This window comes from Chionomys nivalis, chromosome 11 (genome assembly GCF_950005125.1).
Source record: "Chionomys nivalis chromosome 11, mChiNiv1.1, whole genome shotgun sequence".
Classification (NCBI taxonomy): Eukaryota; Metazoa; Chordata; class Mammalia; order Rodentia; family Cricetidae; genus Chionomys; species Chionomys nivalis.
Window position 1 is genome coordinate 82947730 of NC_080096.1, and position 22818 is coordinate 82970547.

General features: G+C 42.4%; 2 protein-coding genes across 4 annotated transcripts in view; one reads left to right on the forward strand and one right to left on the reverse strand.

Annotated features, from left to right (window-relative positions):
* The window catches only part of Kiaa1958 (KIAA1958 ortholog), a 183065-nt gene extending 160837 nt beyond the window's left edge, over nucleotides 1-22228 (reverse strand). For all 3 annotated transcript variants that reach the window (XM_057783836.1, XM_057783837.1, XM_057783835.1), the window contains exon 1: nucleotides 21983-22228. The gene's annotated coding sequence lies outside the window, so the exon portion shown is untranslated. The remainder of the gene's footprint in view (nucleotides 1-21982) is intronic.
* LOC130883436 (cytochrome b-c1 complex subunit 10) lies at nucleotides 7184-7586 on the forward strand. Its single transcript, XM_057783839.1, has one exon. The coding sequence runs from the start codon at nucleotides 7241-7243 to the stop codon at nucleotides 7409-7411; it is 171 nt and encodes a 56-aa protein (XP_057639822.1). The 5' UTR covers nucleotides 7184-7240; the 3' UTR covers nucleotides 7412-7586.
* Nucleotides 22229-22818: the final 590 nt, after the last annotated feature.

Sequence of the window (22818 nt, forward strand, 5' to 3'; positions counted from 1 at the left end):
ACATCACATCCACCGTGGGAAGATTGAAAAACCTGATTTCAAAGATTGTGTCCTGGAACCCACTCTGTAGATAAGGCTGGCCTTGAACCCAGAGATACACCTGCCTTTGTCACCCAAGCTCTGCAATTAAAGGTGTGTGCCACCACTACCTAGCTCAATTTCAAAGATTTTCAGACATAAATACACAAAATCTTTCGTGCTTTTAAAAATACTTTTTTTTATATGTATGTATTTATTTGTTTCTTAACTTATCCATAATTTTTTTACTGATTAAAATAAATCTGTAAGTTTTTATTTATGCCAGGAGTACAGCCATGATTTTGGATGCTTATATAAATCAGTTGTCTCAGAGAAAACTTGAACAGCTAAAACCATAGGAAGGAATAGTAAACTTAAGGCCAGTTCAATTAGTTAAACAGCTGACCTTACTCAGCCTCTTTGCCCTGCCTCTTTATAGGTAAAACCACAAAGAGGCGGAAAGAGTATAAATGACATCTTACTTGGCAGGTTTAGACAGAAGCTTTGCAAACATTGCAAATCAGCTATTCCTTTCTAACCAATCAGGAAACAAACGCAATGGGTGGCAGAGGTTCTGCTACCATGCTTCAGTAGACCTGGATGGAGGTGGGTGGTCCTTGGACCTCCCACAGGGCAGAGAAACTTGCTTGCTCTTTGGGCTGAGGAGGGAGGAAGACTTGATTGGGGGAGGGGGAGGGAATGGGAGGAGGTGGCGGGGAAGAGGCAGAAATCTTTAATAATTAAATAAATTAATTAATAAAAAAAAATTTCTGGTACCGTGGAAGTCACTAAAAATACTTTTTAAAATGCTGGTGAGATGTCTCAGAGAATAATTGTGTTTGTCAGGCAACCCTGATAACAAAAACCCATGGCTCCTGTGTCTAACCCAGCACTGCACTCCTGGAAGAGGGTGGGGAGCAGCAGTCCATGGTGGGCTAGCCTGGGGTATACAGCACAGCAGCAGAAACAACAATGAAGACCTTGCCTCAAAAAACAAAATGAAAGGCACTCCTAAAAAGCTGTCTGATGGAGGAAGGTCATTGGTTAATTAAAAAAGAAACTGCTTGGCCCTCATAGGTTAGAACATAGGTGGGTGGAGTAAACAGAACAGAATGCTGGGAGGAAGAGGACATGAGCTCAGACTCCATAGCTCTCCTCTCTGGGGCAGATGTGATGAAGCTCCAACCCAGGATGGACGTAGGCTAGAATCTTCCTGGTAAGCGCATCTTGGGGTGCTACACACATTATTAGAAATGGGCTAGTCCAGGAGGCTAGATATAATGGGCCAAGCAGTGTTTAAAAGAATACAGTTTGTGTGGTGTTATTTCGGGGCATAAGCTAGCCAGGCGACCAGGAGCTGGGGCGGCAGGAACACAGCCCGCAGCTCCCACTACAGCTGTCCTCTGACCTACACACACACTTCTAAAAATACATAATAATAAAGTAATATACATCAAAATTCTAGAAGTACAGCAAACAAAAATATATAATTCATAACTTACAGTGTCAGGTGCAAAGGAAACTCCACTTTCCCAAACTTCAAATTAGACCAAATCAGACTGAATTAAAAGCCCAGGTTTAATGGATGCCAACACTCCCAAGGGGCCCTGGGGAAAACATGGAGGGGGAAAGGAGAACTGGAACGACCATGAAAAACCTGGGAGACCATGTGTTCATTCTCTGGGGGGCAGTTTAAATAGCCTGTGGAAGTGGTCTTGACCCTCCCTAGAGAGGGGTCACCGTTTGGCAGGCTTTCTCGGAGGTGGAGTTTGGACTGAGGCAACTCCCATGAGAGGGGGCTGGGAACTTTCTACCAAACAAGGAGGATGAAACAAGAGGATCTCAAGTTGTAGGCTACCATGAGCTACACACTAAAACTCCATGTCAAACAACAAATTTTTGAACTGACACAGTATTCTGTGTTAATTACCAGGAACGCTGATTGTTTCTTTTCTATAAATTGTTTTTTTTTAATTTTTCCTGTTATTCTCTAGAATATTGTTATGCCCAGAACAGCGAAGTCCCACAAAAACCAACAAGGAGACCGAGTCCCATATGTAAAAGAAAAGAGCCTTTATTTTATACAAGTTTGTAAACTCGGTCTCTCTGTGTGTCCAATGTATTGGAATAATCGGAGATCCCGAGGTCAGAGTTGGGTTTTTATAGTAGTAAAGGTGGGGGTGAGGGGTTTCTGAGGCTCAGGACCCCCAACTGGGTGAAATTTGTCTAGGGGTATCCTATCTACAACAGTTGGAAGGTTAGCCATTTCCCTTGGATGGTCTGTTCCTGGGAGGTGCCTGAGTAATCTCAGTTTGTGGTCCTTCCTACAACCAGGTATTCCCTCAGGGTAAACTACTGAGACTCAGGCCTCCATGTAGTGTGGAGCTGCGGGCCTCTTCCCACAGCCCGGCTCATGGTTGCCTGGCTAGCTTATGCCCCAAAATAACGACACACAAACTATATTCTTTTAAACACTGCTTGGCCCATTTCTGTTCATGTGTGTAGCACCCCAAGGAGCGCTTACCGGGAAGATTCTAGCCTACGTCCATCCTGGGTCGGAGCTTCATCGCATCTGCCGGGGAGAGGGGAGCATGGTGTCTGCTCCAGAGAGCAGAGCTGTCGAGTCTGAGTTCACTTCCTATTCCTCCCAGCATTCTATTCTGTTTACTCCACCTATCTAAATTCTGCCCTATCAGATGGGCCAAGGCAGTTTCTTTATTAGCCAATGACCTTCCTCCATCATTTCCCCTTTTTCTGTTTAAACAAAAAGGAAAGGCTCTAACATAGCAAAATTACATATAGCAAAACAGTTATCAAGTAAGAATTACAGTTACAATATTTACATCTATTTTATCTTTATCATAACTAAAGAAAACTATAACTATCTATCTATTCTTCAACTCTATCAAAGACTCCAGAAGGATATAATATTACCTAAGCAAACAAGAAATAAGCAACTTCTAAACTCTAGAAATGACAGAGACATCTCGCTGCCTTGACAGTCACCCAAAGTTTCTCTGTACCGCTGGGGCATCCATCTTCGGCCCACAGGCCCATAGTATCCAGAGACATTTCCATGAAGCAGGAAATTTCAAAGTCAGTTCAGTCACTATCTGCTGTGTCCTGCAGAATGTCTCGCAGACTCCTTCATGAATCAAGAACCCCGAAAGATCATCTCACCTTTAGGCAAGTTCAGTAGTCCTCTCTCTGTGGGTTCTCTGTGTCCAGTTTATGCAACAGTCCAGGCAAGAGCAGTTTCTTGCCCAAATGGCTATCAAACTCCATAAGGATCCTCTTCGATGCCCATCTTCCTCTTAAAGTAGATTGGTGCTGCCAGGAGCAGACGTGTCTCATTGTCATGAAAAACCCTAAGTTATTAAAACACTTAAAATGCCATATTTTATAATCTTTGAAAGATATGAAGGATGTCTATCTAAAATATATCTATGCACATCTAGAAAATCTAACATGACTACAAACTTGACTATTATAAATAACTATTCATTAACAACTTATATACATAACACTTTTACATGAGCTACACAATCACAATACCTTAATCAATATCAGAAATACATACACATATAATAAAATTGACCTTAAATTAATATCAGTAAACCAAGATTCATATCAATGCAAATTATTCACATCGATATCATCTCCCCCTTTAAATGTAAAAGAACATTTATAAACAATATTTGGGAATATGGACGTAGTTATTTCTCTCCAAACTGCTTCCTGCTGAATGGGGGCGCTGTTATTCGGGTCTTTTATGGGATAACCTGTCTGCTAGGTTCATCACAGTCGGCAGTTGAGCAAAGTAATTTTCTGAAGGTGTTCACAACAACCTTTCAGGAGGGCGTGGTCCACCATACCATATTGGAATAGAAGCAATACACAGGATCTCATCCTCTGTGAAAACAAAAGAAGAAACTCCTTTCCAAAGCATCATGTCCTTAGATCCAAATTTTAAAGTCAAGGTATTTTGAAAATATCTATCTTGGATTAGTTCAGCAGCATTTATAAACAAATACCTTTTAGCATCTGTTGCTCCTTCCTCAGCATTCAAACAATTCAAAGAGAGCATAATAGCATACAGTATCAAGATTCTCTGTGTATTTTCCATCTTTATGCGGCTTTATTTTAACCTCTATTTCGTTTTCTTTTACTTTTATTTTATATTTTCTGTATATCTTCTTCCTGGAATAACTCTTTAGACCATGCTGTCCTTGAACTCACAGAGATCCTTCTGTCTCTGCCTCCCAGGCAATGGGATTAAAGGCGTGTGCTACCACACCTTGAAGTCACAGAGGTCAATCTCCCTCTGCCTCCAAAGTGTTGGGATTAAAGGTGTGTACTACCACACCCAACTACTTCCTTATTTTTGTTTTTTTACTTTTAAGAACTTTATCTTTCAGCCTGCATATATTTTTAAACACACTGTAAATCATTTAAAGTTTTCTTTGTCTTTGAATCTCTCTTTACTGTATCTCTCTTTTTCTGACCACATGAGCCTTTAAATTACTGAGCAATATGGGTAGGATTAAAGCCGTGGCTTTGCCAGCTAAATCCAGGCCATTCCTTAGCTTTCCAGCCTCATGGTGGAGGTACCGGCTGTAGCCATGTTTACCACCACAACTCTGTGGCGTTTCAAGGTCCTTGCCAGCAAACAAGCTGCAATACTATATCCACAGACAACACTCAAGTCCTTTCTCTGTAGTTGGCCCTCCTGCCTCAAACAGTCAGAGTTTACCCTGGCAGGATGGACCAGAATGCCAGCATTTTAAAACAGCACAACTTTTTTTTTTTTTTTGCTACGGCCGAAAACAAACAAGCATTCAGTCAGCTTTTATCAATACCATTTAAGTGTTTCGTGGCAGGACCTCTTAATGAGCTGCAGGGTTTTGCAGCTGAAGCTGAGTCAGGAAGGCTTTCTTAGATGAGAGCGCTTGCTTGCCTCTAGCAGGCAGAGCAGACCCGAGAAATTGTTGCTATCAAGAAAACATGCTTTACTCTATTCTTTCCCAAGCTTTCTCAGGCTTTCTGTAGATTCACTGCCCCATGTCTGGACGCCATCTGTAGTGTGGAGCTGCGGGCCTCTTCCCACAGCCCGGCTCATGGTTGCCTGGCTAGCTTATGCCCCAAAATAACGACACACAAACTATATTCTTTTAAACACTGCTTGGCCCATTTCTGTTCATGTGTGTAGCACCCCAAGGAGCGCTTACCGGGAAGATTCTAGCCTACGTCCATCCTGGGTCGGAGCTTCATCGCATCTGCCGGGGAGAGGGGAGCATGGTGTCTGCTCCAGAGAGCAGAGCTGTCGAGTCTGAGCTCACTTCCTATTCCTCCCAGCATTCTATTCTGTTTACTCCACCTATCTAAATTCTGCCCTATCAGATGGGCCAAGGCAGTTTCTTTATTAGCCAATGACCTTCCTCCATCACCTCCATTAAGCTTATCGTGGCTGAGTCCTACACTGGCAGGTGATTATGGTTGGAAGTTAAGAACTTCCTTTGGGTGGTCTGCTCCTATTAAGCTTATCATGGTTGGCTGAGTCCTACAATATTAATCATTTTTTACAAATCATCAAAACCACACAGGTGCCGAGAGATGAATCATCCTGCCAGCACAAGTCTGAAGACCCATTTGATCTTTAGAATTCATGTAAAATGAGAGGCTGTGGTGGCAAATGCAAGCAATCCCAATACTGGTATGTCAAGATGGGAGGCGGGACAGGAGAACATGCAGGACCTCAAGAGGGTGGCACGTGAGAAGAGTCCTGGAAGTTGTTTTACAGCCTCCACGCACGCACCTGTACACGCACACATGCTCTCTCTTCCTCTCTCGCTCACCATGTACAAAATAAATAAAATTAAAAATTAAATAAGCAACATAATGTCTAAAGATATCAATTTTTATTACATCATTTTCTTGACTGTTTCTATTTTAAAATTTTTATGTATGTATGTATGTATTTGAAGTGCTAGGGATAAAGTCAGGGCCTTGTAGGGAATGCTCTACACACCAATGAGCTCACCCCCAGATGCAACTTGCTTTCTTACAATAGCAAATTTTAAGTATTTACATAGTTAAATTGATCTTATTGTTGGGGAATATTATTTTAAGGTATATAAGTTTGGTTTATGCTGCATTTGTTTAACTCCGTGGAGCTGTGGTTCTTTGCCTGTCTAAAACACCTGATAGTCCTAATAATGTCCGATAGCAAGACAGTAACAAGGATAGGCAGGGCTATCAGGCATAAAGTATAAATAGAAGGAGAAATCTGGGACGAGAGAGAAAGAAAAGCAAGAAAACAAGGAGAAGAGGACATCAGGGGCCAGCCACTGAGATACACAGCTAGCCATGGAAAAAGAAGTAAGGTATACAGAAATGGAGAAAGATAAAAGCAAAAGGTAGTCGGGATAATTTAAGATAAGAAAAGCTGGCAAGAAACAAGCACTTTTATAAATAATAATTATCCCCATGTGATTTATTTGGGAGCTGGGTGGTGGGCCCCTAAAAAACCAAAAGAGTAAAATAGCCTATAATAGTGAGTGAACCTTTCTGAAAATTATTATCTAGAACCTTATATTGTTGCTTATTACATGTAAGGAAATGCTTATTTCTCAGATCAATAGTATGTTTTCTTATAGTATTGTTATAAATAATATTTTTGTACTTGTGAAGATATGTCTTTGTGGAATGAACCAAGTGATGAACGGACGCTTGAAAAAAATCTCACACTAGCTCAGAAATGAGAAATAGATATTTATTTAGGGGTAAACTCACAAATCAGAATCCTCTGCTTGACCGGTTGAATCCTGCAATCCAAATGAGCAGCTGGCCAAAAGGAGGAAGGAAAAAAGGGCCAGAGGCAGATTCTGTGTCCGCATATATAGAATACCCAGTAGGCGGACAGTCACAAGCTGCAGGTCTTCCTACAGTATATCTTTGCCAAGGTGCCTTCTGATTGGTTTAATAAAGGAGCTGACAGGCAGGAGGCATAGGCAGGACAGCAAGACACAGAGGATTCTGGGAAGGAGAAGGATAGAGTCTCAGGAGTCACGAGAGACACAGAGAGAAGCGTGATGAACGTGCCCTGTTGAAAGAAGGTACCTCCATGTGGCAGAGTATTTATAAGAAATATGGATTAAGGCACATGCGCAGCGCTCCAGGACAGCAGGAGCAGGGTGACCCTGAGTGCTGAGACCCTGCCGCGATGCTGAGCAAGTTTCTGGGCCCACGCTATCGGGAACTGGCCAAGAACTGGATCCCCACTGCCAGCATGTGGGGTGCCGTGGGTGCCGTGGGGCTGGTGTGGGCCACAGACTGGCGTTTGATCCTGGACTGGGTACCTTACATCAACGGCAAGTTTAAGAAGGATGATTAGGAAAACCCCGTCACACTCAGGATCTCCCTGGCTCACACCTGCTGTCTCAGGAACAGCTCAGCCTCGTGAAGGATGCTGAGGAAGCTGGACACGGCCAAGTCCCGCAGCACCCGGGGAGCCTCTGCGCAGATGGACACTTGGGCTGCCTTGATGGGTGTACATTAAACCTTGTTCTCACAAAAAAAAAAGAAATATGGATTAATTTATAATTAATAATAAATTTCTGAACAGCTATTTGGGAGTGGCTACCAAGACACACAGAAACACTGCCTACATAGTGTGCTCTTAAGAAAATAGGTATGGGCTGGGGAATTGGCTCAGTTGGTAAAGTATTTGCCTTGCATTACATGAGGACCTGAGTTTGAGTCCCAGAAATCACATTTTAAACAAACAAAAAACTGGGAGGAGGTAGGTGGATCTCTGTGAGTTTGGGGCAGCCTGGTCTACATAGTGAGACCCCGCTTTTTAAAAAAGAAGAAAGTAATAAAGAAAAGAAAAGTGAACCAAAAATGCTGAGCATGGCAATTTGCTGTTGTGATCCTATCACTGCACCGGCATAAACAGGCAGACGGATCCTGTGGGACACACCGCCAAGACAGGCTCTATAGACCAACAGGAAGGTGGGTCCGACTCCCCATTTACCCTAAGGCAATACCTAGATCTAAAGAAGACCAGAAACTGACACCACCCATGCTCCACCCAAGAACAGACCGTCCAAAGAAAATTCCTAACGTTAACCATTGTAGATATGATCACCTGCCAGCACACACCCATTGCTTTTCACCAGGACACCCCTAGACAAATGTCAGTCAATCAGGGGTCCTGAACCTTAGAAATCTCTCACCCCTACCTTTGCTACTATAAAAATCTGAAAGACCCCGGTAGGGACCTTCCCTCAGGTGGAGACCCCCCAACCCAAACACCAGGCCGAGACCACGGGTCGGATGCAAACTGCAAGAGGTTTATTAGGTAGACACAGGTACCTGCGGGTGGCAAAGTCTTTCGGAGGACTTGCGTGCCTGCAGACTGGGAGGAGGTCTTTTTATAGGAAAGAGGGCAGCAAAAGCAAGTTTTATAGAAGCAGAAGCGTGGTTATCGGAATGAGGCGGGGGGCATGAATGGTTTTCCTCTCCCAGCATGGATGTCTGGCAGCAGACATCCTGCTCTTATCTTATAGATATCCTACTTTGCAGTCATCCTGCTTTGTAGATGTCCTATCTTATAGATATCCTGTTTTCCTCTCACGAGAGCAGGCTAGCTGCTGATCCTGAGAATCTTTCAAGCAAGCAGGACGTTCTCCCGGGAGCCTGCTAGCTGCGGGTTCTGAGGAGGGGGTCTGTAGGGTCTTTCAAATCCAACCCCAACTGAGCTCAGGGCTCTCCGATCACTCTAATATTTAAGAGACACAGGGAGAGTCCAAGTTTGCAAACTTGTGTAAGCATAAAGGCTCTTTCTTTTTAAATACAGGATTTGGTCTCCTAGTTGGTTTGGGGAAGACTCTGTGATCTGGACACAACAGATCCTTGGGTCTTGCCTTTTGTTGTTTGGTTTTTTTTTGGCTTGTTGTTTTTGAGACAGAGTTTCTCTGTGTAGCCCTGGCTATCCTGGAACTCACTCAGGAGAATAAACTGGTTTTGATATCAGAGATGTGTCTGCCTCTGCCTCTCAAGTGCTAGGTGAGATTAAAGGTGGTCACCATCACCACAGTTTCTTGGGTTCATTGCTGTAAAGAGACACCATAACCAACATTAACTAAAGGGGAGCTTGCTTATCCTTTCAGAGGTTTAGTCCATTAACATCATGGTGTGGAGCATGATGCAAACAAACATGGTACTAGACAAATAGCTGAGAGTTCTACATCCATATTGAGAAACAGAGACTGGACTTGGCATGAGCTTTTGAAACCTCAGAACCCCACCCACAGTGATATACCTCCTCCAACAAGACCATACCTATATAAGCCTATGGGGCCATTCTTATACAAACCATTCTAATCTACTGCAGACCAGAGAGCGATCCTTTCTCAAAACAAGAAAAAAAAGATGGTGGATGGTGCCTGAGGAGTGACACCCAGAGTCACATGCATACACATCTCTGAACACCTCTACTATGATATCGATATTTCTAATATTGATACTGCACACACAAAGTATATAATTGAATGTTTAACAGCAGAAAAAATGACCTCAAAAAAGGAAAGCAATAGGGTAATTTTTTTTAGGTAGGATATCCTTATGCAGCCCCTAAGCTGGCCTCCATCTAGAAATCCTCCTGCATCGTTGTCCCAGGTATTGGCATTACAGGCATGTGTTACCACATCTGGTTTTAAACCTCATTTTCAACAGGAAAATTAATTCCTTACAGAAAGGGAGAGGTTTTATACCAATGTATACATAATTAAAGAAGTATATATAGAAAACACACTTCATGGTAAGACTTTTGACTGCCAGAAAGAGCATAGCCAGTTGGTTAAAAAGCAACTTAAATACATACAAATCAAACATTCATATATCAAATATGTTCACAAGTACAATATATTCATAGGCTCAATGCTATTTATAAGACTACACTTCTTTCTCTGACTATGTTCAAGAGGGAAAATGCTCCCAGGACTAAGCCATCAGATGCTTATCTTTCGAGGCTGCTCTGCAGGAAGCACAGGGTACCTCTAGCTAACATCTCACAGGTATCTCTTCAAAGGCTATGCAAATAAGACTTGGGTAAATCAGGAAATTTAATGGACTTGTCAGCAAAGCTTATTGATCCTTTCTGGAACTGGTGGCAGAAAACAGGGCTAAAGATACAAAACTTCAAAGGTAAAAAACTTAAAACAACTGCCAGAGTAAGAAAAAGAAATTTAATGTTTCTGTTTGTTAATCAAGATTTCCAAGAGCAGATAAAGATACAACTACTTTTACTTGAACTCAATGAGGAAATACTTTCACAAAAGAGTTAAAATAGTAAACTTTTCCCACAATGTTAATTTTCACCATTCAAGAAATCTACTTCTGTTTTGCTCCTAGTTTTCTGAACATCTGGATAAAGTGAATTTCTAAGTCAAAACTACCCTGTAAACATTAACAAACTAGTCATTACAAAAAAATTAGACTCTGTACAGTAAATATGCATTGGTTTAATGCTGTAACTAGATAAACTAGAAAAACCGATCATCTAGGTAGGTCAGAAGGGGGTGATAAGTTATGCTAATTTTAAAAGATCTGAAACAAGATATATCTGAAATCTACCCTTAATGAGACAAGCCACTATTTAAGTGAAACTGCCTTTGAGAACAGTCAGTCAAGTTGCTCAGCTTCCCCGCCACCGTCACAAAACCATCAAGTTTATGGCACTAGTTTTGTGGCTGTCCTGATCTGAGAGAAATAACTTAAGGAGGCAGCATTTACTGTAGCTCACAGGGTCAGGGTCTGTGTATCACGGTGGAGAGGGGTGGCAGAGTAGAGCAGCTCACAGTACAGCAGCAGGAAGCAGAGAGAAGGAACCCAGGAAGTCAGAGCAAGAGTACACTGCCACTGACTCACTGCCTCCAGCTGGCCTCTCCCCAGAACCAAACACTAAACACACCAGCCTAAGGGAGAAACCTCATGTTCCAGCCATAACACTGACTTAAGAGACCCTGAGAAGGAAGCTGTGAGCTGTAACAGGAAGGCCGCTTGTTTGTCCCGGCTGCCCACAATCAAAATAGTCACATAGAAATTGTATTAATTAAAACACCGCTTGGCCCATTAGCTCTAGCTTCTTATTGGCTAACTCTTATATTAACCCATTTCTATTAATTTGTATATCACCACATGGCAGTAGCTTATTGGCAAAGATTCTAACCGGCGTCTGTCTCAGGTGGAGGATCCATGGCTTCTCCCGATTCTGCCTTCTTCCTCCCAACATGCTGTTTAGTTTTCCCCGCCTGCCTAAGTTCTGCCCTAACAACAGGCCAAGGCAGTTTCTTTATTCATTAACCAATTAAAGCAACACATAGACAGAAGGACCTCTTACACCAGTGAGCAACGGAGAGGACTTGAGTGAGACAAGGGAGACATATACCCACAAAAGGCCAACATCAGAGAATATCATGCAAGAGGCTACCCGTAAGGCTGCATTTACTTCCCTTTGTATCCAAACATGACATACAGTCAGAAAAGAACAGAAAAAATAAGTAAATATCTTGCTACTACTTCACAACGTTTAATACAGAGCCTACAATCAGATTGTGGAACATTCATTGCATCTGAGGAACCCCTATTTTCTCCTCTCTTTTTACATTTCATCTGGGTAGCCACACAGACACAGACACCAGCATACAGAGACACACAGACACACAATAAAGCCTCTTGCCTTGGACTCTGGCTATATAGTCTTAGGGCAGCATTTTCCTCTATGGCCATACATTTATGAAGCTGCTGTAGCAGTAAGGTCTGCTAATATACAGTTCATCAAAGCAGACCACTAGGGAAGGAGACAAAGCTATCAGCACTAGGAGATGAGATTTACTTGGGTATATCGATGTAGCACTCTAACTAGTACATCTATCATATACTGTAGTAATGGTCACCATGAAGAGCTCCATTTGGGTATATTATAAATAGTGCTATGAACATTCATTCTAGTACATTTATTTTGGTGGTATGTATCTCCAAGTGGAACTGCTAAACCATAAGGTAGTCATGTGTTGAGTTTAAGTAGATACGGCCAAACAGCTTTCCAATTTGTTTACTCCAATTTACATTCTCATACCAATGTATAATTCCCATAGCAATGCAGAATTTAAGTTGCTGTATGTTCTAACAACACTTACTAATTTTCATTGTAATTAGTGTACTTAACTTTGATTTTGGAGTGGCCATATTTTAAAATACTTCACAAAAGGAATAAAGGAGAAAAATCTTGGACCCACCAGGATAACTTCCTACCCCTAGCACAACAAGTTCTTCCTAAACTATAGGCATAACCATCTTATTTAAATATAAACGTGGAAAAAGAACCAAGGTGGCCCGTGAAAGGTACTATAAAGATAATGAACAAGAACCAAATAATGAAACCAATAAAGGCAGACCACAAAACGTGGCATAAAGCAGATGTACTGTAGCACTGTGTGTCAATGCCTGCACTCGCAGCCCATGGGAAGCAGAAGGAGTTGTTCAAGCCACCTTGGTTATGTGGTGAGTTCAAGAACTGCCTGGCTATACAAGACCAGAAAGACACAGAGAAAGAAAAAAAAGAAAAGTTGGTATAGGGAATATAGAGACAGAAAAAGAAAAGCTAAAAATGTACACCGGCTAGTTGACAAAATAGTATAGACAAAGAAAAATGACAGCATTCAGGATAGACTAGGAAAAAAGGGGACAAAGACCAGAAACACTTACAGGAACACTACTAGGACTTAATGGATAGATGGACACCACAGAAAGACCAGAGGGGAGACTAAGGATGGGGAAACAGGCAGGCATGGCGGCACACACACACTACTCTAGCATCCAGCAGTGATGGAACACAGGAGTAAAGCACACAGGCTGGTGACATGGCTCATGGAGGTAAGGGAAAGACAGACATATGCACACTGTATCACACACCCGTACATGCATCATTCAGGAATAATCTATTTGTTTTTAAAGTAAAGCAGGGGACTAGAGAGATGACACAGCAGTTAAAAGTTCTTGCTCTTCTGGAGTTCAGGACCCAGCACCCATGCCGGTCTGCTCACAACCACCTGCAACTGCAACTCCAGGGAGCAAAATCGCTCCTTGGTCTTTGTTGGACACACCCATCCTCCCTCCCTCCCTCCCTCCCTCCCTCCCTCCCTCCCTCCCTCCCTCCCTCCCTCCCTCCCTCCCTCTCTCTCTCTCACACACACACACATACACACACACCAGAAACAAATAGATAACTATTTTTAGAAGAAAAAGTAAAGGGCTGGCCAGTGGCTCAGTGGGTAATAAGAACTAAGTCAATCCCACAGGGAAAGAGCCTACCCTAGAAAGCTGTCCTCTGACCTTTACATGTGAAGGGATATTTGACACATAAATTTAAAGTGTAATTTTTTTAACAGGTAAGCAAATATAAAGATTATGATCTTAAAGAATGAACTGGCCAGGTATAATGGCATACTTCTCTTCAATCACTGCCCAGCCTGGTGTACACAGCAGGTTTCAGGCTAACTTTGGCTGTGTAATGACACCCTGTTTAGAGAAACAAACAACAAAAAAATTTTTTTCCACAAAAAAAAGGAAAAATATATAGGTTAAGAAAGGATGATCTAACATATATCACAGGGACCCATAAAATATATTTAATACTAGAAGTTATAACAGATTAAAATATTTGAGCCAATATATAAAATATGTTGTATATCTCTGGGACAATTAACAAAGAAGAGGTAGTACTGTGGCACATCACAGTAAAAATGTCGCCTTTTCAGGGTGGAAAAAAGGTCCTTTGAGTATCTGGGGGGGGGGGGGGAGGGAGGGGCTGTAAGAAAATCTAAACTGGAGATACGATTTCGTGGCACACTGCCCACATGGTACATATGTGGCACTGGGCTCAATTCCCAGTCCTCATTCAACAATAGTCCGTTTAACCTGAATACAATGGAGTAAGATTCTGTAAACTAGGACTTGTGGCCAACTGCAATTCACAACTGGCTTTACTAATCAAACTTGACAATAGAGTAGTGGCATTTCATTTGTATTTTAATAAATAAAGCTTGCCTGAAGATTAGAGAGTAAAACAGCCACACTGTCAGCCTTACACACACCTTTAATCCCTGGAGCCACACTAGTTGCCGTAAAAACTGAGTGGTGCATGCCTTTAATCCCAATGGTGCACACCTTTAATCACAGCCCTAGAGAGGATTATAAAACAGGAGGGGACAGTTCTCACGCACAATCTCATTCTGAGATTCTTGGAGGCAGGTTCGCCATTTTGGACTGAGGTAGAGGTAAGAGCCAGTGGCTGGCTATTTTCATTTGCTGACGTTCAGGTTAAACCCCAATATCTCTCTTTAAGGTTTTATTAATTATGTTTCACAATAAAGCAGATATCATGCTAGTTTGTTAACATATTCCCATAGCTGCTTCTGAGATGTAGTTGCTCAGTTGATAACTACAGTACAGAATTATGACCCAAAAAACTAAAATAATTACTATTTGATCTTCCACAGGAAAAGTTTGCCAATCTCTATGGAAAAATAACATTTTTAGAGATAATTTGAGCAAATTTCTATTCAGGTAAACTACCTTTGAAGTATAAAAGCCATAAACAGTTTTACATATGAAAAGCAAGAAATATTTTTCACACGAGGAACTTTCAACTAAAGGGTGTGTGTTACACATGAAAAAATATAAATACGGTGTTTGTGTGAATGCACGCAAAGAATGGAACCCAGAGCCTTGTGCAGGTTTTAAGTGCATGTTGTATTGCTGAGCTACACCTTCTGCCCCTGTACGTATTTAACTGTAGTCTTAAGATCAATCAAAAGTGAAAGAGCAGTACATATGTTTGTATGGGAAGAAAAGACAGAACTAAGAAAATCCTGGAAACCATAACTAATGAATCTAGGAACTTGATTATGTACAGAAGCTGGGACTGATGATAAGGCGTCGCCCTGAAATTCCTGTTTAAATTAGATGGCCGACTATGAACTGCAGAATGGTGGTGCATAACTGCCTAGAAAGCAGCCCTGAGTACCAATAGACCATCAAAAGAAAGTCACAAAATTCATACTTCCAATGAATTTGGTCACACAGTTCTCTGGTATTCCAGAATTTCCTAATTTAAACCACTAAAAAAAAAATGAATATAAAAAGTATAAACAAAATAAAGCCTTTACCTACTTTTCTTGAATAGCAGGGAGTTGACATGTTACTTGTTCCTTATGGTGTCTAGTACTTGGTGACAAATCATCGATAGATTATAAAGACCCTATCCACAGCTTAGATGGCCACAGGGCCTGCTAGTCACCAGTCCTGACCCATAGGGCCCATGTACAAGAGAAGGATTGGAAAGGAAGGGGCACAAATGATTCAGTGGAATACTACTTGGGCACAACTAGAAAAGTACACTGCTGTCACAACACAAAGAAATTTGACAAGATTAACAACCCCAGGCAATGAGGCCCAGTGTGGAACTCTGGCAGTTAACACAAAAAGCCAAACACTTCACTGTAGTAGGAGGCTACTTGTTCGTTCCCAGCTGCCCAGACCACAAAATAATCACTCAGAAACTATATTATTTAAATCACTGCTTGGCCAATCACTAAAGTGTATTGTTAGCTCTTATATCTTTGGTTTACCCATTTCTATTATATTTTACCATGAGGTTTGTGGCCTACCGGCGAGGTTCCAGCTGGCAGCTCCCGTCTTTTTTCTCTGGCGGCTCCATGGTGTCTCTTTGACACCACCTATTCTCTCTATATATATATCTCTTCCAGCCTGGCTATATTCTGTTAAGCCATTGGCCGAAAGCAGCTTCTTTATTCATTAACCAATAAAAGCAACACATAGACACAGAAGGACTTCCCACACCACTTCCTCTGCTTCTACCTGGGCCATACCTCTATTCAAATCTGTTTAAAAGCATGAACTATGCCACACACTCAATGATTCACTCAAATGTAAGGCCTACAGTCAAACTCCACACCATTGAGGTAAGAAACCTCAGTCCCTGAATTTTGTGTTTTATAAAGGGAATGCTCTGTACTAGTTTGTTATAAAAACAACTAGTAAAACAGCTGACATTTGCATTCATTTTCTAGTCTATACTTTTCTAATTTTGTACCCTTCTCAAAATCCATTCCTGGGACTGGGAAAATAGTGCAAATATGAAGACATGCGTTCAAATTCCTAGTATAAAGTCAGCTGCAGCGGTGCACAGCTGTATTCCCAATCCTAATGACAAGGCTGACAGTCAGATACCTGGAGCTAACTGCCAGTGGCCTCCAGCAAAACTGAATCAATAAGCTCCAGCTTTGTGGAGAAAGTCGTCAAAACTAAGGTAAGACGGAGAGTAACAGAGGAAGACAGAAAACATCAGTCTCTGGCCTCCACAGGTACACATGTGCAAGTCATGTGCATATCCATGAATACATTCACATGCGCACAAACATATACACATATAAACCACGTATGCATGTGCATGCACATTTCCATACTCACAGAAGCACGTGCACACCCATTCCTTTAAAAAGGCTGGAGAGATGGCTCCGTGGTTAGGAGCACCTGTTGCTCTCACACAGGGTTCAACTCGTAGCACTCACCAGAAGGCTCACAACTGTCTTTAACCCCAGTTTCAGGGGATCCAACTACCTCTCTGGCTTTCATAAGCACTGCGCACATGTGGTACATATCATGTAGGCATACATACATATATAAAACATATAATGTTAAAAAAATAATAATCCTGTGGGAAATATAAAAAAGCAAATGTAAAAAAGTTAGGGCTCCGAATGGATAGACAGGCAGGCTGTGCTTTGGGCTAAATTGTTTTTATTTTATTTTTATTTATTTATTAAAGATTTCTGCCTCCTCCCCACCACCGCCTCCCATTTCCCCCGCTCCCCCAATCAAGTCCCCCTCCCTCATCAGCACTAAGAGCAGTCAGGGTTCCCTGCCCTGTGGGAAGTCCAAGGACCTCCCACCTCCATTCAGGTCTAGTAAGGTGAGCATCCAAACTGCCTAGGCTCCCACCAAGCCAGTATGTGCAGTAGGATCAAAAACGCTTTGGGCTAAATTGTATCCTCAGATTCATCTTTTAAGTCCTAAATGCCAGGACCTTAGAATGTAACTTATCTCTGAAGCTAACACCTTCAAAAGAAATAATTAAGGTAAAATGAAGTCATATTTATAGTCGTCTAATCCTTTTTCAAATGACTGATGTCTTTACAAATTAAGATTAGGTCACAGACAGGCAAAGGAAAACAAATCCAAAAGACCCCCTAGAACACAACCACACAGAAACCTTCTAGACTGAAGAACTATCAGAACATAACAACTCCTGTTGTTTAAGCCACCCACAGTGTGATGCTGTTAGGGAAGCTGTAGAGAGGGAGGCCATGTGCCAGTCATACAATTCACAAACATCCTTAGCTGTGACTTAGACATATCAAGTCCTGCAACAGAAAAGAGGGGTTTTGATAGTGATGATTATGCTTTAAATAATGCAGTGATAAAATTGAAAAGCTGTAACAATGTTTATAAGAAAAACTGAAGGGATACAGTTTTGCAATTAGAAAAGGAATGAAGGATTCAAGTCATGTCAACTTGGAGAAAAATCAACAGGAGAACCTAGCCAAGACAAGTTTTATGCCTCAAATGAAGCTAACCAAAATGCAAGTGAATAATAAAAAACAAAACAAAACAAAACAAAACAAAAAAAACATTGTTAGCAAGGAAGAGGAATGGAGACAACTTAGGATCATTCTCTGAGATTACAAACAGATACAAGCATTTTCAATGTTTGTGTGTAACAGTCCTGACTGTCCTAGGACCCCTCTGCAGACCAGGCTGCCCTTAAACTCACAGCGATCCACCTGCCTCTGCCTCCCGAGTGCTGGGATTGAAAAGGCTGGGCCACCACCGCCTGGCCATGTATTTTCCTTTAATGTTTAAGCTAACAAAAGAATCCTTCCTTGATGATTCACAAACAACAACAAAAATTTACCGGCATCAAATAAAAAGGCATTTGCAGTGGTTTTAGTGAAGTTCTGGTTCTCTATAAGTTTCTTCTTGTCCCTCCTTTGCCTACCAACAGCTGCACCGTGAACTGCTTTCCTCCTGGAGGTAGAGTCACAGAAGCCACAGCGTTCCAGAGGAGAGTAAAGAAGAGAGGAAAGTTGGTCTCTAACCTGCAGTTCTAACAGGCAAAATTCAAGCAGATCAGAAGGGAAAACAACTAGATTATAAATACAGCAGTTTATATTAAAATTCTAATAAGTGTTTCAGCTGGGTGTGATGGTGCATTACTTTAACTCCAGCATTTGGAAGGCAGAGGCAGGCAGTTCTCTGAGTTCAAGGTCAATCTGATCTACAAAGCAAGTTCTAGGACAGCTAGGGCTGCACAGTGAAACCCTGTCTCAAAAAGCAAAAAGAAGAGGAGGAGAAAGAGGAGAATGAGGAGGAAGAAGTTTCTCAAATACTTTTAAGATGTTTGAAGTTCAATTTCACAAGAAGATGCATAATTGTGTTGAAATACACATGTTACTTCCTTCTCGGTATAAAAACATCAGAAGCTCTACACTTGCCTTCACTCTCTTCACGGTCTGCAAGTGTGATAACACATTTCTGAATACATCTCCTTTGTCACCAAGGCTCCCACCATCACCACTATGAAATACTGAAAGATCTCCCCAACTGCTTCAAGTGTAAGACTTTGTAAAACAAATGAACAATGCTGGGGAACTTGCCCTTCTCCAGATAAGCCTATTAAGATGCTGTTGTCGCTGGATACAAAATAAAATCCCCAAATTTGCATCTTCAGTACTTTTGCTATCTTGACCTTTATTTGAATTTGAGACTAAGCTTTACCAAACAACAGAATTTACACAGTCACTAGCCAACCACGGTCCTCATTATGGAATCTAGGCAGTGCATTTGTTTCCTAGGAAACCGACCAGAGCACAGAGTGCAATTTCAGACTAGCAAAAGAATTCCCCAATCATAGTGGTAAACAAAGTCCATACATAAATCAGTTGATCAGAAGCAAACTCAAGAAGTGTCAGAGAAGAGCTAAGCTCCGTGGAAACTTTCCTAAAGGGAAAAGAAAAAGGAAAAGAAAGAAACCTGTGGGGTGTCTTTGGGTAACTATGTAGATCTCTTAAGTAAATATTATGAGCAGGTTTCTTTATAAACACAACTGTCATAAAATAAACTGTTCAAAATAAATGGCTTCTCTCCAATCTTCAGCTTGTCTATTTCTGACAGTATTTAAGAGGAAGAGCTTCTTCAGAGCCAACCTCATACATCTGGTACCAGGATATTAATCCAAGAATGAATTTCTCCTTTTGGCAAGCAGCATGGGCTTGCGCTCGGGTGATTTCTGTCACACCTCTCCTTCAGGCCACAAAGAACTACAGGGGGGTAGGTGGAGGTCGACACCGCAGGAACAAAAGATTTGTAAAGAGCAAATCTGTTACTTCCCAGTTTTCTACTTTATTATGATAGTATTGAACATGGGGAAGTACTGGAAAAGCCTGTAGCCTTTAAAGTCACCCAGATTTAACTGAGGACAGTTTAGTGTTGCTTAGGAAAACAAAATACAGCTAAATATCAGCTTCATTTTAAAGGTTAATTCATACAAATTCAAATTGTCTGCAAGGAGAATTTATCTGTTGTAAGGTCTTAAAAAAAAAGTATCAGGACAAAAATGAATTTATTGGCTCTCTTAAACAGCAACTGACCAAAAGGAAAAGAAGATAAAAATATAGAAGCCCCTCTGGAATGCTCCTGATTACACCATTATTAGTTATACAGAAAGAAAATTACTAACATCTACACACCAATCAAAAGCAAATGAAAAAGCAAGGCGTTATCTCAGAGCCAGCACTGATAGAGACACTAGAGGTGCTGACCCAAGGAAACGGGCAGGCACAACTATTGCTTTGCCAAAGCACTCCCAACACAGAAACACTTGCTGTTCCCGGTTCAGAGAGATGCTCTGTTAAGTCTTATCGCCACCCGACAATCCAACACACACACACACACAAGCAAATCAGTGTGTTAGCTGTCTTTTTTAGCAATTCAACCAATGACAAAGAGCTGCAACTCTGATGGTGTTCTAGAAGTCCCTGTTGGAGATAACACCGGCCCTAATTACAGACTCCTTAAGCTGCTCTTAAAGGAAAGAGGAGAGGTTTCGGTCAGAGTGGACTAGAAGCAACACACTAAGTTCTGTGCCTTTGTGTAGGTTAAATTCATTTACCTGATCTGGACAGAAAATAACAGCAGGACATAATAAAACCTGAGCAACTATGGTAGATAAAGCTGCTTCTAGACATTAAGTGTGTACAAATGTATAAAAATTCAGTATGCAACATCATCAATCTAATGTAACTGGGTCAAGAATCTAGGGTAAATTTTTCTCCCACAAAAATCACTATTTTTTTAAAAAGCATATTAAACTCTTTCTATGATAAAAAAAAAAGTACTTGCATGGAATTGTATTTTTTTTGAATTTTTAACAACTTAATGGAAATTTAAGTAGTTTCTCCACCATATTTTTCTTCAAATTTAGTATTTTTTTAAGGAGGCTCCCACTTTCTCCAAATGGTTGTACCTAGCACTGTTTAGTACTCCTCAAAACTATTCAAAACAAAACAAAACAAACAAAAACAAACCCAAAAAAACAAAAATATCTCTCAGGTAACAGACTTATGTGTCAATACAACACAGTAGACAATAAATAATTTTCTAAAACTGAGAAATAAATTAACATAAGGACATAACCCCATAGCTACATAGAAAACAGTCTGTGAAACAAATTTTATGAATGTTTACCAAACTACATTTATTATTTGACTATGAAGACACAGCAACTGTTCACGAAGTTAGCAAGCTAATCAAACAAGAGAAATTAGAACTACGACTTTACACCTTTCAAAACACTATATCCAGCATATCCAACAACCTAATCTTGGGTTTGTATGCATGGAATACATGAATGCATCATGTAAAATGTGAAGTGGGAAAATCACTTCTAACATCACGTTCTCATCAGCTGTGAAAAGTCTCCTATCTTAAAACGGAAAACAAAGGTTTTAGCCTGCATGGAAAGAATTATCATTGTGTTTTACTCTCAAATGCAAGTCCTACTGTAAAAGTCACTACCTGACACTCCAGCAAACTATGTAATGGGTAGACTGTTCATTCTATCGGTGCTAATCCTAACGAATATGAGAAAAAACACACAAACTTTACTCCAAAACTTCAAAATGAAAATAAATACAAGTGTAAAAAAAATCAGTCATGTTCAATTTCCTCAATTTAAATCACTATCTGTCCTTTACATACTAAAATTAATGATAGCTATAAGAAAACCACATTTTTTTGTTTGTTTTGATCTGGTCAACCCAACCTCCTCTCCCCAGGACTAGCTTTCTTGATCTATTTGATAACAAACACACAACACTGTGCGCAGCCTCAGATTGGGGGGAACCTTTGGGAGAAAGCCCTCCTCCGTTAGAAACAATAAATAAGGGAGCGAAGGGCCACTCGTTCCTTCTCATACCCCACAAGCCCCTCCCGGTGCCTCCCGACAGCCAAGCTAGCCGGGCAGAGCCCCGAAGCGCCTCAGACTCAGCAACTAGCAGGACAAACCATCCCTCCTCCTTCCCGCCCTCCCGCCCGGCTGGAGGACACTGGGGCAGGGACCGTCCCCTCTGAGACGCTGCGGGCCGCGAACCAGCGCGCGCCCGGTTCTGCGCCTGCAAACTCCTCCGCCCCTAGCGCCCTCCCACCTCGCTGGCCCCAGCAGACAAAAGAAGGGTTCTGCGGGTCACGGCGCGGCCGCACACACACAAAGAGGCCCCGCGCACGCTTGCTCCCCAGCCCCGCGCGGGCTCTCACCCACCGGCAGGTGTCTGTGCGTTTGTCCATAGGAACGCGGGCGATGGGGCCTGCGGGAGCCGGGCGGCCCGGGCGGGACGGAGCGGGACGGCGGAGCGGAGGGCGACAACACCACGACCGGAGGCCCGGGTGCCGGAGCCGGTGCAGCGGGAAGGGCACCCCGTGGGCTGCGCGGCGGGTGGCGGCGGTGGTGCGGCGGGGGGCGCGGGCGCCAGCCTGGCTCGGCCACCGGCTCGCACCGCTCCGTGCGCCCCGGGCTCCGCGCGCCCGGCTTGGAGCGCGGGGGCGGGGCCGCGACCGCGCGGGGAGGGGCCGGAGAGGGGCGGGGCGGGGGCTCGGACCCCGACTTCAGCCGGCACCGGAAGCGCTCGGCGGGCGCTGAGACCTACAGGAAGTGTGTGGCGACGCCCGCGGAAGGCGCTCGACCTGCGGCGCTTGCTGCCCTAAGGGGGCGAAGGCCAACCTCCTGTTACGGACACGCGCAGCCTTGAGCTCGCCGAACTCGGTCCCTTCCGCTCGGACAGGTACGGAACCCGCGGTCTCTACCACTTTCCATGCGGGTCGGTTGTCCGCGTCTCCCCAGCCTAAACACTCGTAGTAAGCGAAGTCTGCTGGCTTTCAGAGGTGTGCCAGGTGGCCTGCGACCCACAATATACTCACCCCGTAGTGTCCTAACGCACCACCGCGTCACACACACACACACCCCTGTAAACCCGACTTCTTAAGGGAAAAAAGGATGTTGCGCGGTTTTAAAGATTCTACAATACTAAATAATTTAATTTAGTGATTATGAAGAGTTAAAATTGCAGAGCAGAGCTAAATTACCTTGGGTTTTTACGT

Bases quoted from the DNA above. Each gene is read 5' to 3' on its own strand.
- LOC130883436 (XM_057783839.1), top strand. From the start codon at position 7,241: ATGCTGAGCAAGTTTCTGGGCCCACGCTATCGGGAACTGGCCAAGAAC.